We start from the raw sequence: 18,380 nt of genomic DNA, 5'->3' as shown, positions 1-18,380 counted from the left end.
GATCCCCCAGGACACATCAGGTCCCATTTGATTTGAGCCCCTGCAACCTCCACCACCTCATTGAGCATCATCCCATTGACTGAGACGTGCCTGGTGACGTGCTTGTACTCAGTTCATACTTTTACTATGCATCTGTAACCTTTGTGCAGGCCTCTAAATCAAATGTGAACTTTGCTAGCATGCAATACGTCAGTATTTACATAGGAGTCCTATTACCCACATCTGAGCATGGGATGCTTGTCACCAAGAGTGGAATTTGTGGAAATCACTTGAAGAACCTTGGTGCTGTAAGGTAAGTAATTGTTCTTTCAAGATGTGTAGTCCACACAGACTCCTTGACTTTCCCTCTGTCCCACTAATTTGAGTCTTTATTGGCAAAAGAACTGAGAAGTGGTTGAGGCTGCCCCCACCCCTTATGCCCTGGGCGACAATGGTTGAGAGGGTTCTCAGGGTGCAGCCATGGCCCTAATGGACACTGCTAACCAAAAGAATCTCATCTTCTGCACAAGGAATGCATGTGCCCCAAGAAGGCAATCTGCATGGACAACACATCTCAAAGAACCACAGTTACTCTAAGTTAAGTAACCGTTCTTTCTGGTGAGCAGTGGACACAACTCTAACTAAAGAGAGAGGTAATGATCTAAAAATCTTTATAACCTTGAGAGAAAGAAACATCACATTGATTCTTGAAGAGGAACAAGAGTAGTAAATACTAGCTATTTTATTGCAGGAGTATGTCGGAAACCAAATCAGATGGACTCTCAAACCTAAATGCATAAACAATTTATTTAAAACAAATCTTTGTTTTAACATTCCTTTATTTTTAGAATCTTCCGGGAAAAGACCCTTGCTTGACAGTTTCTCAAGTGGTATCAAATGTCCTTGACAGAAGAAAAAATTGTCTACTTTAGGTGGTAGCACTCAGGCTTGGTAGTGACTATCCAAACCTGTTTCTTAAGAGAAACACAGGAGAAGAAAAGGATAAGTTCCAGTTTTTTTTCCTCCCCAACAGTTCAGTAACTAGAATATATACGCACAGCAGATGACCCAATTTTCAGTGGAAGTCAGGCACCCCTGTTCCTCCCTTGGAAACTTTTGAAAATCTCACTGGTGGACACTGGCCCTGCAGAATTAAATTTGTGATTAGCTTTCCATGTGTAGTATGTAGTTGTGATGGTGGATTTTTGTTTTTTTGCAATGGTAGTTGGAGGGGTGGAGAGACTACTGTCCTCTTACTGCTTTACTTTAAAATTGCAAATTTAGTTTCTTCGGTTGTATCAATGACATCAAAAGACTGACATTTTTTAGAAAGTTCAGATATAGTATCCTATAACATTTATAGAAAAAAATCACTGTAGCAAGATTCATGCTAAAAACTGTAAAAGGGCCAGTTAAATTCCAATGCAGTTCACCCACTTCATTGTAACTGTGATCCATTCACAAAGCAGAATTATTTGAATGTCATGTATGTGCTACTTTCAGTCTTCCACCATTAGTGATGCAAACCTATTGTTAACATCACACAAAGGCTGAGCTTCCAATGTAGCATGCTGTCTGGTAGTCTCTGCCTGACTAGTGGCTTGCTTGTTCTTTACCTTGCAGAATTGGGTGGTCTTGGTTGTCTCCTGGAAGAAGTCTGGAGGTACAGTTGACTTTACTGCATGGAGCAGATCACAATAAAGCTGGCTCATCTTTGGAGATGAGAGAAGCTGATTCTCTGCTGCATGTACTGATTTAAGCTCTTTGCATAGTCTATGCACAAAGGTCCCACAATAAAGCCTGCCGAAGGAAAGATTAAATTTAGAATTATATCTAACTCTAGCTACCAAAACTATACTGTTTAGTGGAAAAAACAATACAAACTAGTGTCTTATTTGTGGTTTTATGCTACTCAGTTACACACCTCTAATGAACAATCATTGAATATGAACTCTTTAAATAAAAGCCTTTTAAAGAAACAATCCCAAACTCATTTTCATGATGAGTTCAAATCTAGCTTGTCTGCAGGTACATATTTACATTATTACTATATTTCTTAACTTTATTGGTTTTTAGAACCAGCAGGCAAAATAAAGCCAAAGAAATTTCAGGTGACAACTCAATTTAAAACTGTTCTAGGTTTAATCAGAAGAAAAATCAAATTACTTTAGTTGCTGGGAATTAGCTGACATACATAACTTGTATCTTCAATGCCTGCTTTTTCATTTGAGCACTCTATAGGAGTGAAGTATTATTGAGTTAAGAGCCCTAGACATGAATATAGGGGAAAGAAGAACTTTACACATCTATGCAAGTAACAAGAAGTGCAGAACTCACTTGCCCAAGGAAGAGAAACTGCTTTTTAACAGCACCTTGAATATTTGAGAGCACTGAATTTGAGTAAAGTGCATTTTTAACCCTACATAAGATTTGCATCTAATGAAAGATGTTTAAAATCAGATTTAACATTGAAAATACAGATCCTAGATAGAAATCATTTCTGTGAATCTTCTGTAGTAACAGGTATAAAGAATTCTGCTCAAGTGAAAATGCTTAGGATCATTCATTATATGCCTGTGATTTCCAGACTTTTACTCTGAATTTTTTTCATGTTTTCAATTTATTGTACCCTTTTCCCTTTCTTGATGCACTTCTACATTATGTAATCTCCTAGATGTTGGTCTCAGGTGGTGATGCATACATGTTTACATACTTTAGTTATGATCTTACAGTTTGACTCATGAGTCATTTTCATTGGCCTCAGAAAGGGTATGCAAGATCAAGCCCAAACTTTCTAATTTGAACACTACTTTAATTCAGGCACAGTATGTACTAAAGAATTAAGAGTAAAATTTTAATATTTTCGTTCAAAAAATTTATATTGGAATTTTATATGTAGTAATTACTAAAAACATGATTTTGCTGAAACATTAGAAGCTGTTATCATTTATTAAGTGCCAGAGTACTAGTGCCATACAACAGAATATGAACTGTACCAAATTTAAAAGGTCCCTTACCCAAGGAGCTTACATTCCAGAGGCACAGCAGGTATAAGACAAGGCAAAACACAATATAAGGGTGCTTTATATTTGGAGCACCTTGTGAAGAAGGCAGGTCTCTCACAGGTTCTTACCGAGTTAAGTCTGGTTCAGTGAGAGGAGTAGAGAGTAGCTGGTTGAGATGCAATCCCATCTGGAGGCAGCACTGCCACTGGCAGAAAGTGTGTGCTGTGTCTAAATCCAGTAATTTCTGAAAATTCTTTTCTTTCCATTTTAGAAACTGGTCATAGACCATTTGATCATCTTCGACATGGAAAACCGCAGGATCTGGATTATGAATGGACAAGAAAATAAGGGTATTTCTAGAGGCTCCCAAGCACTCTCCTATACAAAGAATGACTGGTATGTACAATTAATGGTGCCTGTGAACCTCTAAACACTAATCTGTTTTCAAGTGTCTTAAATTGTTACTGTTCAAGTACCAAAAGCCATGAGTGTCTGAAACAAAAGAATTCAATCTACTTGCTGGCTCAGTTGTGTGTGTCAGAGTGCACATACTTATGTGTTGTGGGCCAACTGGAAAATCTTTAAAAAATCCTACTATGTGCCAGGTTAATGAGAAGCAGCTGAGAATTGCCTGCTCTGCTTCTGTAGTCTAACCCTTTCTTCCTCCCATACCGTCAGGAATGCCACCTAAATCGAACGCTGGCCTATTATGTTACCTAAAAACCTTTCCCCACAACCTTTTAACTTTAAGATAGAACCAAACCCTTAAATCTTGCTACTTTTGCAGTATTAAGATAGCTTCCCCCCCGCATTTTGTGGGGAAAACCCTGCCTTAAACAGGATTTAATCCCGAAGTACTAATTACTGCTTACTAATTTGTTATACAAATGCTATGTTAAAGTAACATTTCCAATAGATTCAATCATAAACTGCAAAAGCAAACACAAACCCCTACGAGTTCTGAATTTAGATAGTAACTTGGCCCCACAGTGTGTGTAAAGCTTATAGCTGATCATTGTGTATAATACCCTGTCACAACAGGCCAAGTTAATTACAGCTTTAACATTAATCCTGAATGTTCTGGCTTCTTGTTAGAATATAGTTAAGGCTCTGACTTTAAAAAATAAGATTAATATAATCAGTAGTGCCTAGAGTGCCCCATTAGAGATCAGGACCCCATTGTACCAAGCACTACATGTACACAGACTATTCCTGCCTAGAATTTATAATCTGAAGTAGACCCTCAATGCTTAGCTGCTGCCAGTATTAAGTTTGCTTAGTTTCCCTGTTAACTCTCTCAATACACTATTTTATTTATTCTTACTGAAACTGATGGTTTCTTTGGCCAAATTTCTATTAGTATTTCCCCTTCCTGAAAGTATGAAGTTGTGAAAGTATGAAGGAGAGGTAATACCTTTGCTTTCAAAGCTTCCCTATTGAGTCTGCTTTGAATTAGAATTCATTGTTAGACTCGCACATGAACAATGTGTTTCCTGTAAGTACAAACTGACTTTAGTAAAAGTTCATTACTGAGTAATAAGTCTTATAGAAGTGTCAACCTTTGATGCATGTGTATGCTAAGTCTGAAAATTTTTTGCACTTTTTTATAGTGCTCCTGAAGCACAATTACAAATGCCGCCACCACCACCTGACAAGGTCCATTTGGATTTTAGCCATTTAAAGATAGGCACCTGAGGCACAGATAAGTCAGATGTCTTTCCCAAAGACAAAAGTTGGGAATAGAACAGAGTTTAACTTCAAGTCCCTCAGTCTTAACTGCGACACAGCACTGTCTCTGATCTTCACCAATGTATCAATTGAGTGCTGAGGGTAGAGCGTAAATCACCATTAATTCCTATGGAAGTGGAGAGTCCTTACAAAAACAAAAGGGGGAAACTGTGGCTAGAATGTAGATTTGCATATAAATATGAAACATCCATGTCAAAGTTTTTAGTTCTTTGGGGACCTACCTGGGCTACTTGTTGTCCTGTGCAATTCCCCAAATACCATTCCTAGAAGTAATGCCTGTAAATGATGCAATTTCACTTTGGGTTCTGAGTAACATGTCCAGTAGCAGGTTACAGCAACAGGGAGCCACAAGGGACTGGGGATGGGTTGTAGGATGCTGGCTTTCACTCCTAACGTCTCCAACAGCAGTTTTAGCCGAACTGATCTGGGCACCTGCCAAAAAAGTCATAATTATGGATATACTGTGAAGAGGTCTGGCTTTATATTGCTGTAAGGAAGTCCATTTACACTTGCCATCTTCACCCAAAGGCAAATGACTTCTGTGTTAATGCTAAGATAGCAGTGTTAATTTTTTTCAAAAATGTCCAACCTCATAAATATTGAGCTAATGAAAGTGACATGGATGAAACTTAGATCATTCTGTAGAATAAATTATTCCAAAACTATTCAATCTTTTTAAAAAGTAGTCACATTTCCTATGTTATCTATTCAAGGGTCAAATTTTTTGGAAGTGTTTCAGTTGCAGTTAGGTGCCTAAATGGAGTTGGGAGCTGAGCACATTGAAAATCTAGCCATTATTTATGCATTCAAAACCACCTCCTTTGGCATGTCCTGGAGGGTGTCTGTCCTACATCACCTGCATTTCAGGGGTTAGCATTGCACCATAGGCTGTAAACTTGTGCTACCATCCAACTATCCGTACCATTGATCTATACTCCCAGTGGAATCTTCTACCTGGATTTTGACAGAGAACTGCAGTTATCACTTATATGCATTGAGAGCTCATACAATACAAGTGAAAATCTAGCTTCATAAATTGTGACTAGTAAATGAGACTTGACTCATTTAAAAAAAATCCTAAGCCATTACAGTAATACTGGTACAAATTGTGTGTGTATATACAAAAAAAATTCATTAAAAAAACTGCAGTTGCAGTATTATAGGAGCCTGGGCAACCTTAGTTCAGCTGCTTTGTGTACATGCATTTTAGTCTTGCCCATTATTAGGGCCCTACCAATTCCATGGCAGTCAAAAACATTTCAGACTGTGACGTTTAAGCCCTTCCTCATGAAATCTGATCTCTCCCCCGCTGCTGGGAGTGCCCCCGCCAGGGGGCTCCTAGCTGCGAGTCTGGGCTGGGCTAGGAAGGGAGAGGACTTGTCCTTCCACTGCATGGCTGCTCTCGGGGAGATCAGACCTACCTCTGAGTACCTTCCCCTGCTGCAGGAAGCTCCAGCCCAGGAGGTTCCTGCAGCTGAAGGAGACTTGTGGAGGTGGGTCCAATATGGCCCTGCTCCTGGAAATGCCCCAGCCAGGGTGCTCCTACCGGCAAGTCCCTGCTGGGCTGAGGAGCGACAGCACTTCTCCTTCCCTTGCATGGCAGCTCTGGAGGTGCAGGTGAGATCAGATCCACTTCTGGGTAGGGACCCCCATGGTTACAACACTCAAATTTCAGATGTACAGAGCTGAAAATGTGAAACTGACCAATTTAAGAAGCCTCTGGCTGTGACCTCAAGCAAAATGGACCATGAATTTGGTAGGGCCCTACCCGTTATCAGACGAGAAGTCTGCAGTAGAGCAGAAACAGAACCCAGCTCTATTGGGCCCCAATCCCATGCTAAAAATGCAAGAACATCTTTTCTCTCCTGTAATCCTTTGCTTCATTTATGGGCCACCCCATGCATTGAACAAGGCAGAGTGGGTCCTAGAGCACAAGAGTATGTAATAATTTAAAGACTAGCACAGTGCCTACACAGGGAGACAAATTAAAGTTGCATGGACGCTTCCTAACTTGTGCTTGACTCTGCAACCTTAATGTTCATTTGAAGATTTTTGTATGCAGTTTCCTTAATTTAAAAAAGAAAAATGAAAACAAAAATATATGGGTCAGCAGCAGGGTTTGAATGCAGGTCCTCGAGATCCATAGCACCAGTTGGGCTAAAAGAGTAAATGGTAGCGGTCACATCCGTGTGTCATCCCCCTCAGAGCCATATACACTTCGACAATTTAGTTTAATGGTTACATACAGCACTGCCAATACAGATCTGGAGCATTCATTCTGAAAGGTTGAGCGGGCAGTGGATGAGAGTTGAGGCTACCATATTAGAACCAGATTCTGTTCCTAGCTCTCCCCGAAGTGACCTTGTGCAACCTCACAATTATGTACCCTTTGAAAGGGGATGAGAGAGATTTTTCCTTCCTCTAAAGATAGGGGTTACAAGGCCTTGATCAATAGTGACTGAACCATACAAGATTGCCACCCCTAGTCAATAGAAGAACTGAGACTAGAACTGTTTCCTTCTAGTTCCCAACCCAGCACACCACCTCTACCCCAAAATGTTTTCTTCAGCTGCTGCTTTGTCCATTTACTATCTGGAGCCAGGAAGGGAGCTCTATGGAACTGGCAAGTATATGAACTGCAGATGGCACACAAAACTGGGGGGCTGAAGCTTGCTCAGTGCAGATTAGAGACTTTAGCAGAAAGCCTTTAACTCATACTCAGTATAGCTTGTGACTTTTTTTCCTGAAGTGTATAGCTTTATCAAACCTGGATTGATTTTCATGACAAAAAAAAGCACCTCTTTAAATCAAGGATTACTCCTCATGCAGATTTAAAAAAAAAATCTGCTCTGAAAGCTCTCTTAAATGGTTAGTTTGGGAAAATTGAATGCAAATGAAAACAAGGTTATAATGGGAAGTTTTAGGCCTCTACGACCTCTGCCTATAACTTGTCGAGTGTTCCTTTCTAAAAAGATTATGTAATTGTAACATCTCTGAATGCTGGAAACCAAAGGCTATGACCCTACTGTTAGTACTGCATGTACTGCTTATTACCATGAGCAGTCTTATAAAGTACTTACAAGTGACTTCTATCTGGTACTAAACTGACTGACTGGATTGACACCCAAGTTCCCCCCCTCCCACCCATTACACTCACAACATTGATTTGTTATCCAGGATATCTGTTCTGACAACCCTACCTCAGTTAATGTGGCCAAACAGCAATGGTCTTCACAAAAATCCCGAGGCAGCAATGTTGTTGGAACAAAGGATTTTTTGAGCGTCTTTTGGATTCTATCAAATTCACGGACAATTGGGAGCTTGTTGGACTGCTTACTTGGGGAAATAACTTCAGAATTTTGAGAGGCATTCAGAAGTAGCCCATAGATGACTTGACGAATGGGTAGGGCGACTGTGTGAGCACTAGGCCTCTGCATGTTCTCCACCTGGACATGAAGGATTGTTCTTCTTAATAGAAGGGCATCACTAATGAATGGAGACAAATGACCTTTTGCCAAAGCCTCAAGCATCCATTGTGGTAACTCTAATTTCCTGATCACCTGAGACTCATAGGTTCCATTCTGAAAAAAATCCTCAAGCTTCACATCAGACTGTTCATATTCCTCCATGGAAGAGCACAGAATCTCCCTTATTTCTTCTCTCTCATGCTTTTTAAGATATTTCAGTACATTGTCTATGGCCTCTGTGGGATCAGCAAAATGGGACAACCAGTTTAGAAGTCCCTGAATGCGGACATGCTTCCTCCCCCTCCCGCCAGAGCCTCCAACTGGCAGGCGCACCTTGCTGAAGAACGTCTCCAGAGCTGGCAAATTAATGTAATCATTACCATTCATCACAGCAAAGAGAGGAAGAAGGGCTTTGTTCATATGACTGAAGTGGCTGCACAGTCTCTCTGAAGAGAAGCATCGAGCTGGAATGTAGCAGTCTAGTGTGCCTTCACAGGTACAAAGGTTTCTCCACTGAAAGTAATTCAGAGGGCAATACCCAGCTTTCAAATCAAAAATACAAAAGTCACTGTCTAAAGTTAAAACTGGACAATTCCAATGATTAGCCAATGACATAATATCCCTATCTGCTTCTGAGAAGCACTGGACAAAAGGTACTTCCAATTTGCTCAAGACTTGCTTGAAAACCTCTCTCGTGAGCAGGGGTAGCACGCTTCCACCACCACCTCTAGAGATGGAATATGCTCCCTGGATCTTATCCCTGGCTCTTTCCTTTAATGTCACAAACTTCTTATCGGACAAGTCACACCCTCCATCTAACACAACATATGGGTATATTTTGCATACAGACAAAGTTTCAAAAAACTTGTGCACAATATCTGTAAAAGAATCATAATCCCCTCCATGTTGGAGGTCTAGATTTGATTCAAAATAAAGCCGATGAAACAAATTATTTCCATCAATGATGATTTTTGTGTTCCTTAATTGTAGATCAGTGAAGAACTGCTGATGCTCTCCCACGTAGCTCATTAATCCATGGATGCCCATACTCTTAACGTGTTAACAGCTGTAGTCAAACAAATGAACAATTTAATTTTCAAGTACCGCCTACGAAACTGATGATCAGATTAATTAGACACTAGTGCTGTCCACTTACCTCAGCTCCCGCTACCTTTGAGTCCAAAAGTGACAGTTACAAGATTTTTTCCCCAGGTCAAAAGGAACCAACGGACACTGTTTACATATAGCTTTTTCCCCTGACCGGCCAAATTGTTTTGAACTACAGCTGCTGGAACTGCACTACGCTACCCCCCATGTGACTTGGAGCTAACCTATGCAAACTGACTTTTCTAGTGCTATCCATGGGCACTGAAAACTACACCTCTGAAAAGGGACATGCGGCCACTTCTGTCCGCCAGCCTTTCCATGCCGTCGTACTCAGTGATTCCCCACCGAAGCAGTAGCTCAGTGTAAATGGCTGAGTTGGTCCATAAGTTACAGAACAGGTTTTGGGGCTTTGTTAAGCCGCACTCACCCTCTGTAACATACTGAAATAGACACGCAAAATGAGGGGACCTCCCCGCCATTACGTGACCTGCGGCCAGCTCAGGCCGGAGGGGGTGGGGGGGGGAGAGAATCCCGGCTATAACGTTTTACCCAGAGAAACCTCACCCAGCCGGGGCCTTTCACCACTCAGGAGCTGGGCCTTGCTCGGGCTTACGACACGGCATGGCTCCGCCCCGGGGGGAGGGGGGGGGTGCAGCTAGACGGGGCAGACATGAGCGGTGCGTCCCCCCGGAGCGCGAGCGAAGCCAGCGGGGCTCGTGGCGCTGTCCGTTATATCGCACTCGGGCGCGCGCTTCAGGCAACGCCTCGCGCCTCCTCCCGTCCCCCAGGAGAACGCCAGCGCTGCCGGAGGGCTCAGCCCCTCTGTGCGCGCCGTATAAGGGACCCGTAACTGCCCTAGCTCGGGCGACTCAGTTCCGCTCCTGCAGACACGACCCGTGCCACAGCAAACAGCCTCCCTTCCTCCACTTCCGGGGGGGGGGCGGGACACATCAAGATAGGAGGACCCAGGGATTACGCCTGGTGAAGCCACGCCCACTCCAGCGCCTCACTGTTGCGTCGCTCATCGGCGGGTACTATTAGCGTCCGTTTCCATGCGAGCAGGGTAGAGCGGGCGCAGACGGGTCGCGTGACTACCCCTCTCGGGTTCTCTCTGGGAGCTGGTTGGGTCCGGCCTGGGTGTCTGTATCCCGTCGGGCAGCGCGGCGTCTCCAGGAGACCAGTACCAAACAGAGGCCGGGCGGGAGGGGAGCTAGCTGGCGGGTGGAGCGGGGCCGTGCACAGAGAACCCGGCTGGGACGCAGGGGTGGGAGCCGCGCCGCCTCCGCTTCTATGCCGGGGGCGGGGATGAGAAGGTAAATGGACGTGACCCCCTCCTATGTCCAGCACAGCTCCTCTCGTCGCCCCACGCTCACGCCCCCAGAGCCGCAGGCGCCGGAGTCACTTGGGCGGAGAGCACCTGACAGTCAGTGCCCTGCCCCATCCCGTCAGCAGGCTCTGGGTACTGGGGGCAGGCCTTGCGACAGCGGGTGGGAGCATGGGATTGGCCACACGGGATCCGACCAATGGACCTTCCAGCCCAGTATCCCGTTCTCTGACAGTGGCCAGTGCCAGGTGCCCCAGAGGGAATGACCGGAGCAGGTAGTCATTGAGTGAGCCATCCCCTTTCGCCCACTCCCAGCATCTAGCCGTCAGAGGCTTAGGGATGCCCAGAGCATGGGGTTGTGATCCTGATTGTCTTGGCTGATAGCCACTGGTGGACCTATCCTCCATGAACTTATTTAATTATTTTTTGAACCCAGTTATAGTTTTCATAGCACCCCCTGGCAACGAGTTCCACAGGTTGACTGTGCATTTGCAGTACTTCCTTTTGTTTGTTTTAAATAGGCTATTAACAGGCTGCCTGTCAAATTCATTAGCAGACCCCTGGTTCTTGTGTTTTGTGAAGGGATGAATAACACATCCCCATTCACTTTCTCTACACCATTCATGATTTTATAGAGTTCCATCATATCCTGCTCGTCTTCCCTCCTGTCATCTTTTTTCCAAGCTGAACAGTCCCAGTCTTTTTAATCTCTCCTCATATGGAAGATGTTCATACCCTTAATCATTTAAAGACTCTGTTCTAAGTAGGCTTGGAAGGATTAAATGTGTCTTTGGTAAATATAGGTAAATGTCAATTTCACCGTTCACACACAAACCCATGAAAAAATAGTTCCCTCAATAAGAATAGAAATTTACAGATAGGCAAAGTGAGAAAAATGCTGCTTGAGACCATATTAGAGTTTAATTTAAAGCTATTTACTTTATATGTTTTGACATGTGATGTTGAGAATTTGTGTTTTAATGTAAAGCTTTAACATTTTGAATCTCAATGTCTACTATCGTTAAATAATTATTGGCTGACCAGCCCATAATTTCCCACAATTGTGAAAATTTAAATAGATAAAACTCAAAAAAATTGCTTAAAATCTATACTTTTGCACAACTGTGAAAACTGAAATTGATAACAATAGAAAAAATGCTTTAAAATAAACATTAGATAATATCCATCAAAATTGTAAAACAATAAACATTGAGTCCCACCAAACCTAATTATATGGGAATTAAATCCTATTACTAGGCGTTACTGCTTCCTGGGCCTTGCAAAATTGTCATGAACACATGGCCTAGCCACCAAATCTAGTTGCTTGCTTGGCTATATAAACAAGAAGTACAGTAAAATCTGCCCTAAGGCACAGCTACACTAGAGATTACAGTAACACAGCTGCACCGCTGTAAACTCTCTAATGTAGCTGCTCTAAGCCAACGGGAGACAGGCTCCAGTTGGCTTAACTACTTCGGCCCCAAAGAGTAGCAGTAGCTATGTCTGCAGGAGAAGCTCTTCTGCTGACATAGCGATTTCCACACCGGCGCTTACGTTGGTGTAACTTATGTCGCTCAGGAGGGTGACTTATTCACCACCTTGAGCAACATAAATTATGCCAACCTAAGCTGTAGTGTAGACACAGCCTTAGAGACCACGTCTGAAGAGAGACTAGCTGTCACAAGTGAATACTTGCAAAGGCCACAGAACACTATGGCTCTCTGCTGTGCAAACCTCTGAAGAGAGACTACCTCTTACAAGAGACCACTTTTGCTAACTCCCATGAGTGGTCGCTCTTGGCAGGTTATACTGTACTCCGTCTAAGTGTGGGGACACCCTATAAGGAAGGGCACTCTAGAAAGAGATCTAAATCCTGGCAGGTTCATTTCTCTGTCTTTTTTCTGGAGTAGATAAACTGCGTTCTAGGAAACTCAGTGGGCAGATTGGCATGGATGAAACTGACACCACCACTTCTAAGGTACTTGGTGCTTGCCGTTGAAGTCTCCGACCAAAACACTGACCACTAATCATCCTGCTTAGCTTTTCCAGTCCCCCTCAGAGGTCCAAGGAAACCCAAGCCACTTCCATCTTTTGAGGCCCCTAGCCATAATAAAAATAAAAAATGACAATACATGAAAACAAAATAAGGCACCAAAAAAAAGAGTGAGACATAATATGAATATTTTTTAATTTAATAAATGCTTTTCTAGCCGTTTTACGGGCCAATGCTCTAATTATTGAGGAAAAATCAAGCTTTTCTGCAGTGTCACAACTGATATTAAGCATGGCAAGCCCATTCAAATGCTCTTGTCCCATAGTTGAATGGTGATAGTTGTTTACCTGCTTCACTTGAAGGTATTTTCACATGAAGCCACTGATGCAGGCAAACTGACAAAAATACACAATTATGATATTAGGAAACACCCCAGAGAGTTCAAGTTTGAGTATTTCTTGTAGCAATTCCTTTGGCTTGCAATCCAATTTAAAGTTTGTGGAGTATATTTATTTGAGGAAGATGACCTTGTCACTGAGATCTTTTGATATTTCTTTGTTGTACTGTTGCTGAAATTGTTCAGCTGCAGAAAGTATATCTTCATTACTCAGTCTGTTGAACTACCAAAGAAATCCAGAAAGGGTACACATTAGTCACAGTGACTCAAATTGATGTGTAAGACCTGACTGAATAGAGTCAATGATGACAAGGAAGACATTGATCCTATAATGCTGCTCGGCATTGGATTCAGTAGGTAAATTGCAATTGGTGGAGATCTCAGATGAAATGCCAATATTCTGTGCTACTAATTTGGACTCAGTCAGGATCACATACCATTGTTCATGAATCTGTTGAATGTCATTGATAAGACTTTCAATGTTATCCCTCTTAACATCAAGGGTAGCATTGTGTGCTTCAATTACCAGATTAATTTGGTGGATCATTGTAAGTAGCTTCATCCACAAAGATAGGTTTCAGAGTAACAGCCGTGTTAGTCTGTGTTCGCAAAAAGAAAAGGAGTACTTGTGGCACCTTAGAGACTAACCAATTTATTTGAGCATAAGCTTTCGTGAGCTATAGCTCACTTCATCGGATAGCTACAGCTCACTTCATCTGTAGCTCACGAAAGCTTATGCTCAAATAAATTGGTTAGTCTTTAAGGTGCCACAAGTACTCCTTTTCTATCCACAAAGATGACATCAGAATGCATTCAAATTTGGACACCTGCTTCTGAATAGACTGAAGTTCAGTTTGAGCCTGGGCAGTGATATTGAGAGATTCAAGCTCATTTAAAGCCTTTCTCACTGAGTTCAGATGCTGTGCAACTGGTTGAACACCATCAATCTGTGCAGACCATCTAATTTTGGACATCCCATGCAGTGAAACAGGAAGAAATTGCTTCAGAATTTCCCACCTTTGTGGACTGCTACTGAAGAGATTGTACATTTGCTGAACAGTTCCAAAGTATGTAATTGCCTTCTTGCATGATTCAGTACAGTCAACACCTGCAATGTTTAGTGTGTGGTTTCCACAGCTGGGGAAAATACAGTTTGAATTATGCTCAAGCAGAACTGCTTGTACACCTTTGTACTTCCCAGCCATGTTAGATCTATTGTGATAGGCTTGACAAATGCAGACTTGAAAATCTAACTTAAAACCTTCTAGCATTGCTAGTACTCGAGCAGCAATTTCTTTTCCAGGTTTTCTCTTGAAATTATCAGACAAAATAAACCTTTCTTCAATTGAAATTTTTGACCTGTCTACAATCTTAACATATCGAATAACCATAGTAGTCTGTTCCTTGTGAGAACAATCTGGAGTGGCATCAACAATGACTGAAAAATACTTGGCCTTTTGAATATCATCAAGAATTGTTGTTTGTATGAATGATCCACATGGCTCAATAATCTCATTTTGTATGCGTGTGGAGAGATAGTGGACTTGCATGCACTTTTGACTCTCTTGCAGTTCTTGAGCACGTTTAACATGCTCTGATAAATGTGGATCATATTTGCTGAGGAGTTCAACTATGCCTAGAAAGTTTCCATTTTGCATGGATCACCAATACGTTGACTGGAACCAAAGAAAGCCAATCCCTGCTCAGAAAGAAAAAGGATGACATTCAGGATGCACTCAAGAAGCTTTTTCCAGTTAGTTTCTGTAGAGAATTCAGTCAAGAGTAAATTCTCAACTGAACTTTCAGCTGATGCTGCTCTACTGGGTGATTTCCAGGCAACATAGTTTCTTCGTCGAATGATTGCTCATATTGATTCCAATTAGGTGTGTGCGCACTGCATGCACAGCTGTCGGAAAGTTTTTCCCCTAGTAGCACCCATCGGGTCAGCTGTGGAGCCACCCTGAGTGGCACCATCATGGTGCTCAATATATGACCCTGCCAACCCGGCGCCCCCTCAGTGCCTTCCTACCACCTGAGATGGTCGTTGGAACTGTGGTGTCTTGCTTAGTGAGTTTCCCTAGCTTGCTTTATAGTTGTTATAAATTTTCTTTAGTTCTTGTAGTTTATTTTTGTTGTAGTTAGTAGCAGTTGGGCTGGGGGGTTTACCCTGCATCCCGACTGCTTTTTCTTGGGAGGGCTTTCATGCCCAAGGATTCAAGTCTTGCAAGTCCTGCTCCAAGCCTATGCCAGCGAGTGGGGACCCCCACGGTTCTTGTCTGAAGTGTCTGGGGGAGGCTCACGAAGCTGATAGGTGCAGGATTTGCAAGGAGTTTCGTCCTGGGACCAAAAAGGAGCATGACTTTCACCTTAAGCAACTCCTTATGGAGGCAGCACTTAGACTTCAGCTTCCTTTGGCGCGGCAGGACCTGGCACCAAGTTCTTTGATGCGCAGTGGCCTGGCGGCAGTGGTAGAAGCAGCACTGCAGATGGACTATGGCAGAGACCCGCGGCACTGCCGCTCCCTGGCGCTGAAACCGGCGGCATCAACCCAGCATCGCTCCCACTCCCCAGTGCAGAAGCAGCACTGGAAGCAAGGGAGGAGTGGCTCTCTGTCCCAGAGACCCACACTCCTGGAGGTGGCCAATGGGGCGCATCCCAGAGAGGAGTACCCAGGGCCAAAGCCTGTGGAAGTGGCACCATTGACTTCAGCCCCACAAGGGGAGCCATCGAGTCCAGTGCCATTGGACTCCCCAACCCACAGTATTGAGGAAGTACAGCTGCCATCCACTCCGGACACCTTTGCGGCCGTGAGGGACCCCATCTCCATAACAGCACCGAGCTTGCCTATGATACGTGCCAAGTCTCCGGTACCACAGTGTATGGCACCGTCTTGGGGCAAACCAGTGATGATCTGGCTGTTGGCACTGTTGGTCGAGCCCCAGCACCGCTCGGAGTCCCGGTACTGCTCCTCATGATGGCACCGGTCGTACTCGCAACACCGGTCGAACTCATGGCACTGCTCCAGATCGCGCCAGCACTCTCAATCATGACGCCAATCTGCACACCTGTCGCCTTCGAGGAGCAGATCCCGGGCTGGGTACTGGTCCCGGCATCGCTCACAGTCCCTGTGTAGCTCCAGGTCACAGTAAGGTTCTAGGTCGTGGCACCACTCCCCAGCCTTGTGGCACCGATACCTAGCTTCTCGGCACCACTCCCCAGTTTCGCAGCAGCACTGCTCGCTGGCTCAGCTCTGCTTGGCACCATCCTGACCCTCACGGTCCCGATCCCATTCCTTGGGCTCGGAGGCAGGGTCTAGGTACTCGGAGCGGGACCAGCACTGGTCAAGCCGTAGATGGCCTGAAGTGAGGGGAGGGCCATGGCTGGCGCAGTGGCAGGGACCAGCTCAGTGGCCATTTTGGACCCCGTGGGTGTACCACCAGGCCCAGGGTGCACAGTCTAAAGCAGGGGTTCCTGGCAGGCCACAGGACGTTTTGTTGGCCTAAGCGTCTGCAGGTACGGCCTCTCCCAGCAGCTGCGGTTCGCTGTTCCTGGCCACTGGGAGCTGCGAGCGGCCGAACCTGTGGATGCTCAGGTAAACAAAGCATCTCATGGCCCGCCAGGGGCTTACCCTGAACAAGCCGCGAACCAAGTTTGGGAACCCCTGGTCTAAAAGCTCCCGGTTGGCCACCTCTGAACTGAGGGTGCCTGAGGCCTCAGTCATTTGGCCCCCGCACTGCTTCAGAACTGATTACAACTCTGGTTCCTGAGGCGGATAGCGAAGCAGGTCATCGGGCTCCTGATGAACAGGAGGGTCAGGAGGACCCTATTCCTCCCTTGGCCTCTTCGTCGTTCTCCCCAGACGAGGCCGTCACAGGCACTTCCATATCCAGGCCACCTCTTATAGACAGCCGCACCCACCAGTACCTTCTGCGCAGGGTGGTGCGCAACATGGGCCTGCAGGCCAAGGAGGTGGTAGAGTCAGAGGACCAGGTGGTAGACATTTTGGCCCTGGAAGGTCCGTCGAGGGTTGTCCTTCCCCCATCAAAACTATTCGGGCCAATGCTAAGACTATCTGGCAGACTCCAGCCTCCATCCCCCCTACAGCCAAGGGTGTGGAGAGAAAGTACTTTGTGCCCTGGAAGGAGTACAAATATCTCTTCAAGCACCCACAGCCCTGCTCTCTGGTGGTTGAGGCCATGAATGAGAAAGAAAGGCAGGGGCAGCAGGCCCCAGCACCCAAATCCAAAGAGGCCAAGTGACTGGACTTATTTGGCCGCAAGGTGTATTCCACGGGAGGGCTCCAGCTCAGGATTGCCAACCAGCAGGCAATCCTGAGTCGATATAACTTCAATTCCTGGAACTCCATGCTCAAGTTCAAGGAGCTTGTGCCACCTGAGTCCAGGGAGGAGTTTGGGGGTATAGTAGAGGAGAGCAAGGCAGTGGCACGGACCTCTTTACAGGCCTCACTGGATGCTGTGGACTCGGCAGCATGTACCTTGTCCTCAGGAATTGCCATGAGGCGCACATCTTGGTTACAAGCCTCAGGCCTGAGATTCAATAGACAATGCAGGACCTGCCCTTTGATAGAGCAGGCCTGTTCGCGACAGACAGACTCTAGGCTGCATAGCCTAAAGGACTTGAGAGCAACCATGAAGTCCTAGAGTCTGTCTGTTTCGCGAACAGGCCTGCTCTATCAAAGGGCAGGTCCTGCATTGTCTGTTGAATCTCAGGCCCGAGGCCTTTTGAAGCGATGCCCGAGGACGGCGTACCAGACTTATCCCCGGATCCTTTCCTGCCCTTTTTGAATCGTTCGTCCTACTTCTACTGTGCATGGTCCCAAATAACCTCGGACCACTGGGTCCTCCTCATGGTGGTGCGCGCACACCTAATTGGAATGGATCTGAGCAACACATCTCGAAGAACAGTAGTTACAGGAGGTGTGTAGCCGTTTTTTTCTTTGTGTGACGTTGAACTCTCATGTGATGGTATTTAGTTTTTCAACTTCCTCCAACCTCTGTTGATGCTCCATCCTGATTGATCAGAGAGAACTGATGCATTTGCAGCACTTTTGTTCAAAATGAAGCAGGGTGCACTGTACAGAGATTGTTTTTCCGTACTCCAGCATAACCAGTCTCTTGTGCAGGTCTCACTATCTGGAAGAGTTTTTGTCAGCAGATGAGTAGGGAAAGCATGATTATCAGCATCTCATGGAATGTTACTTGGAATTTCAAAACAATTAATTTGAAGAAAAGATTGCATTTGGGCAGCACTGCTCTTGTCAATAATTCCAATGTCAGTCACAGTCAAACCTGTAATACTCATGAAATGCTCTTGCTGCTTAAGTTCTGCATCTTCCTGT

General features: G+C 44.6%; 2 protein-coding genes across 11 annotated transcripts in view; one reads left to right on the top strand and one right to left on the bottom strand.

The window, feature by feature from the left end:
* Nucleotides 1–767: 767 nt before the first annotated feature.
* Nucleotides 768–10,125, bottom strand: ASTE1 (asteroid homolog 1). Of its 3 annotated transcripts, XM_084620353.1 has the most exons (6): nt 9,357–9,865; nt 7,934–9,266; nt 4,955–5,165; nt 3,113–3,305; nt 1,596–1,779; nt 768–1,123 (listed from the first exon to the last, which is right to left on the bottom strand). In XM_084620353.1, exons 2-6 carry the CDS (start codon nt 9,245–9,247, stop codon nt 1,055–1,057), a joined length of 1,971 nt encoding a protein of 656 aa, XP_084476479.1. In that variant the 5' UTR covers nt 9,248–9,266; nt 9,357–9,865; the 3' UTR covers nt 768–1,054. The 3 variants fall into 3 exon arrangements, with proteins under 3 accessions (XP_084476479.1, XP_084476478.1, XP_084476477.1); XM_084620352.1 differs by lacking the exon at nt 9,357–9,865 and adding an exon at nt 9,872–10,125 and having other exon boundaries at nt 768–1,779; XM_084620351.1 differs by having other exon boundaries at nt 768–1,779.
* Nucleotides 10,126–10,245: 120 nt separating this feature from the next.
* The window catches only part of NEK11 (NIMA related kinase 11), a 170,319-nt gene continuing 162,184 nt past the window's right edge, over nt 10,246–18,380 (top strand). For 2 of the 8 annotated variants that reach the window (XM_084620354.1, XM_084620361.1), the window contains exon 1: nt 10,494–10,620. The gene's annotated coding sequence lies outside the window, so the exon portion shown is untranslated. Of the gene's footprint in view, nt 10,339–10,491; nt 10,621–18,380 lie in introns of those variants that run through there. The other 6 variants (XM_084620355.1, XM_084620359.1, XM_084620357.1 and 3 more) reach the window with 6 other exon arrangements.

The sequence above is a fragment of the Lepidochelys olivacea genome (assembly GCF_965140295.1).
Source record: "Lepidochelys olivacea isolate rLepOli2 genome assembly, chromosome: 2".
Taxonomy (NCBI): Eukaryota; Metazoa; Chordata; order Testudines; family Cheloniidae; genus Lepidochelys; species Lepidochelys olivacea.
This window is presented reverse-complemented; position numbering and strand designations above follow the sequence as displayed.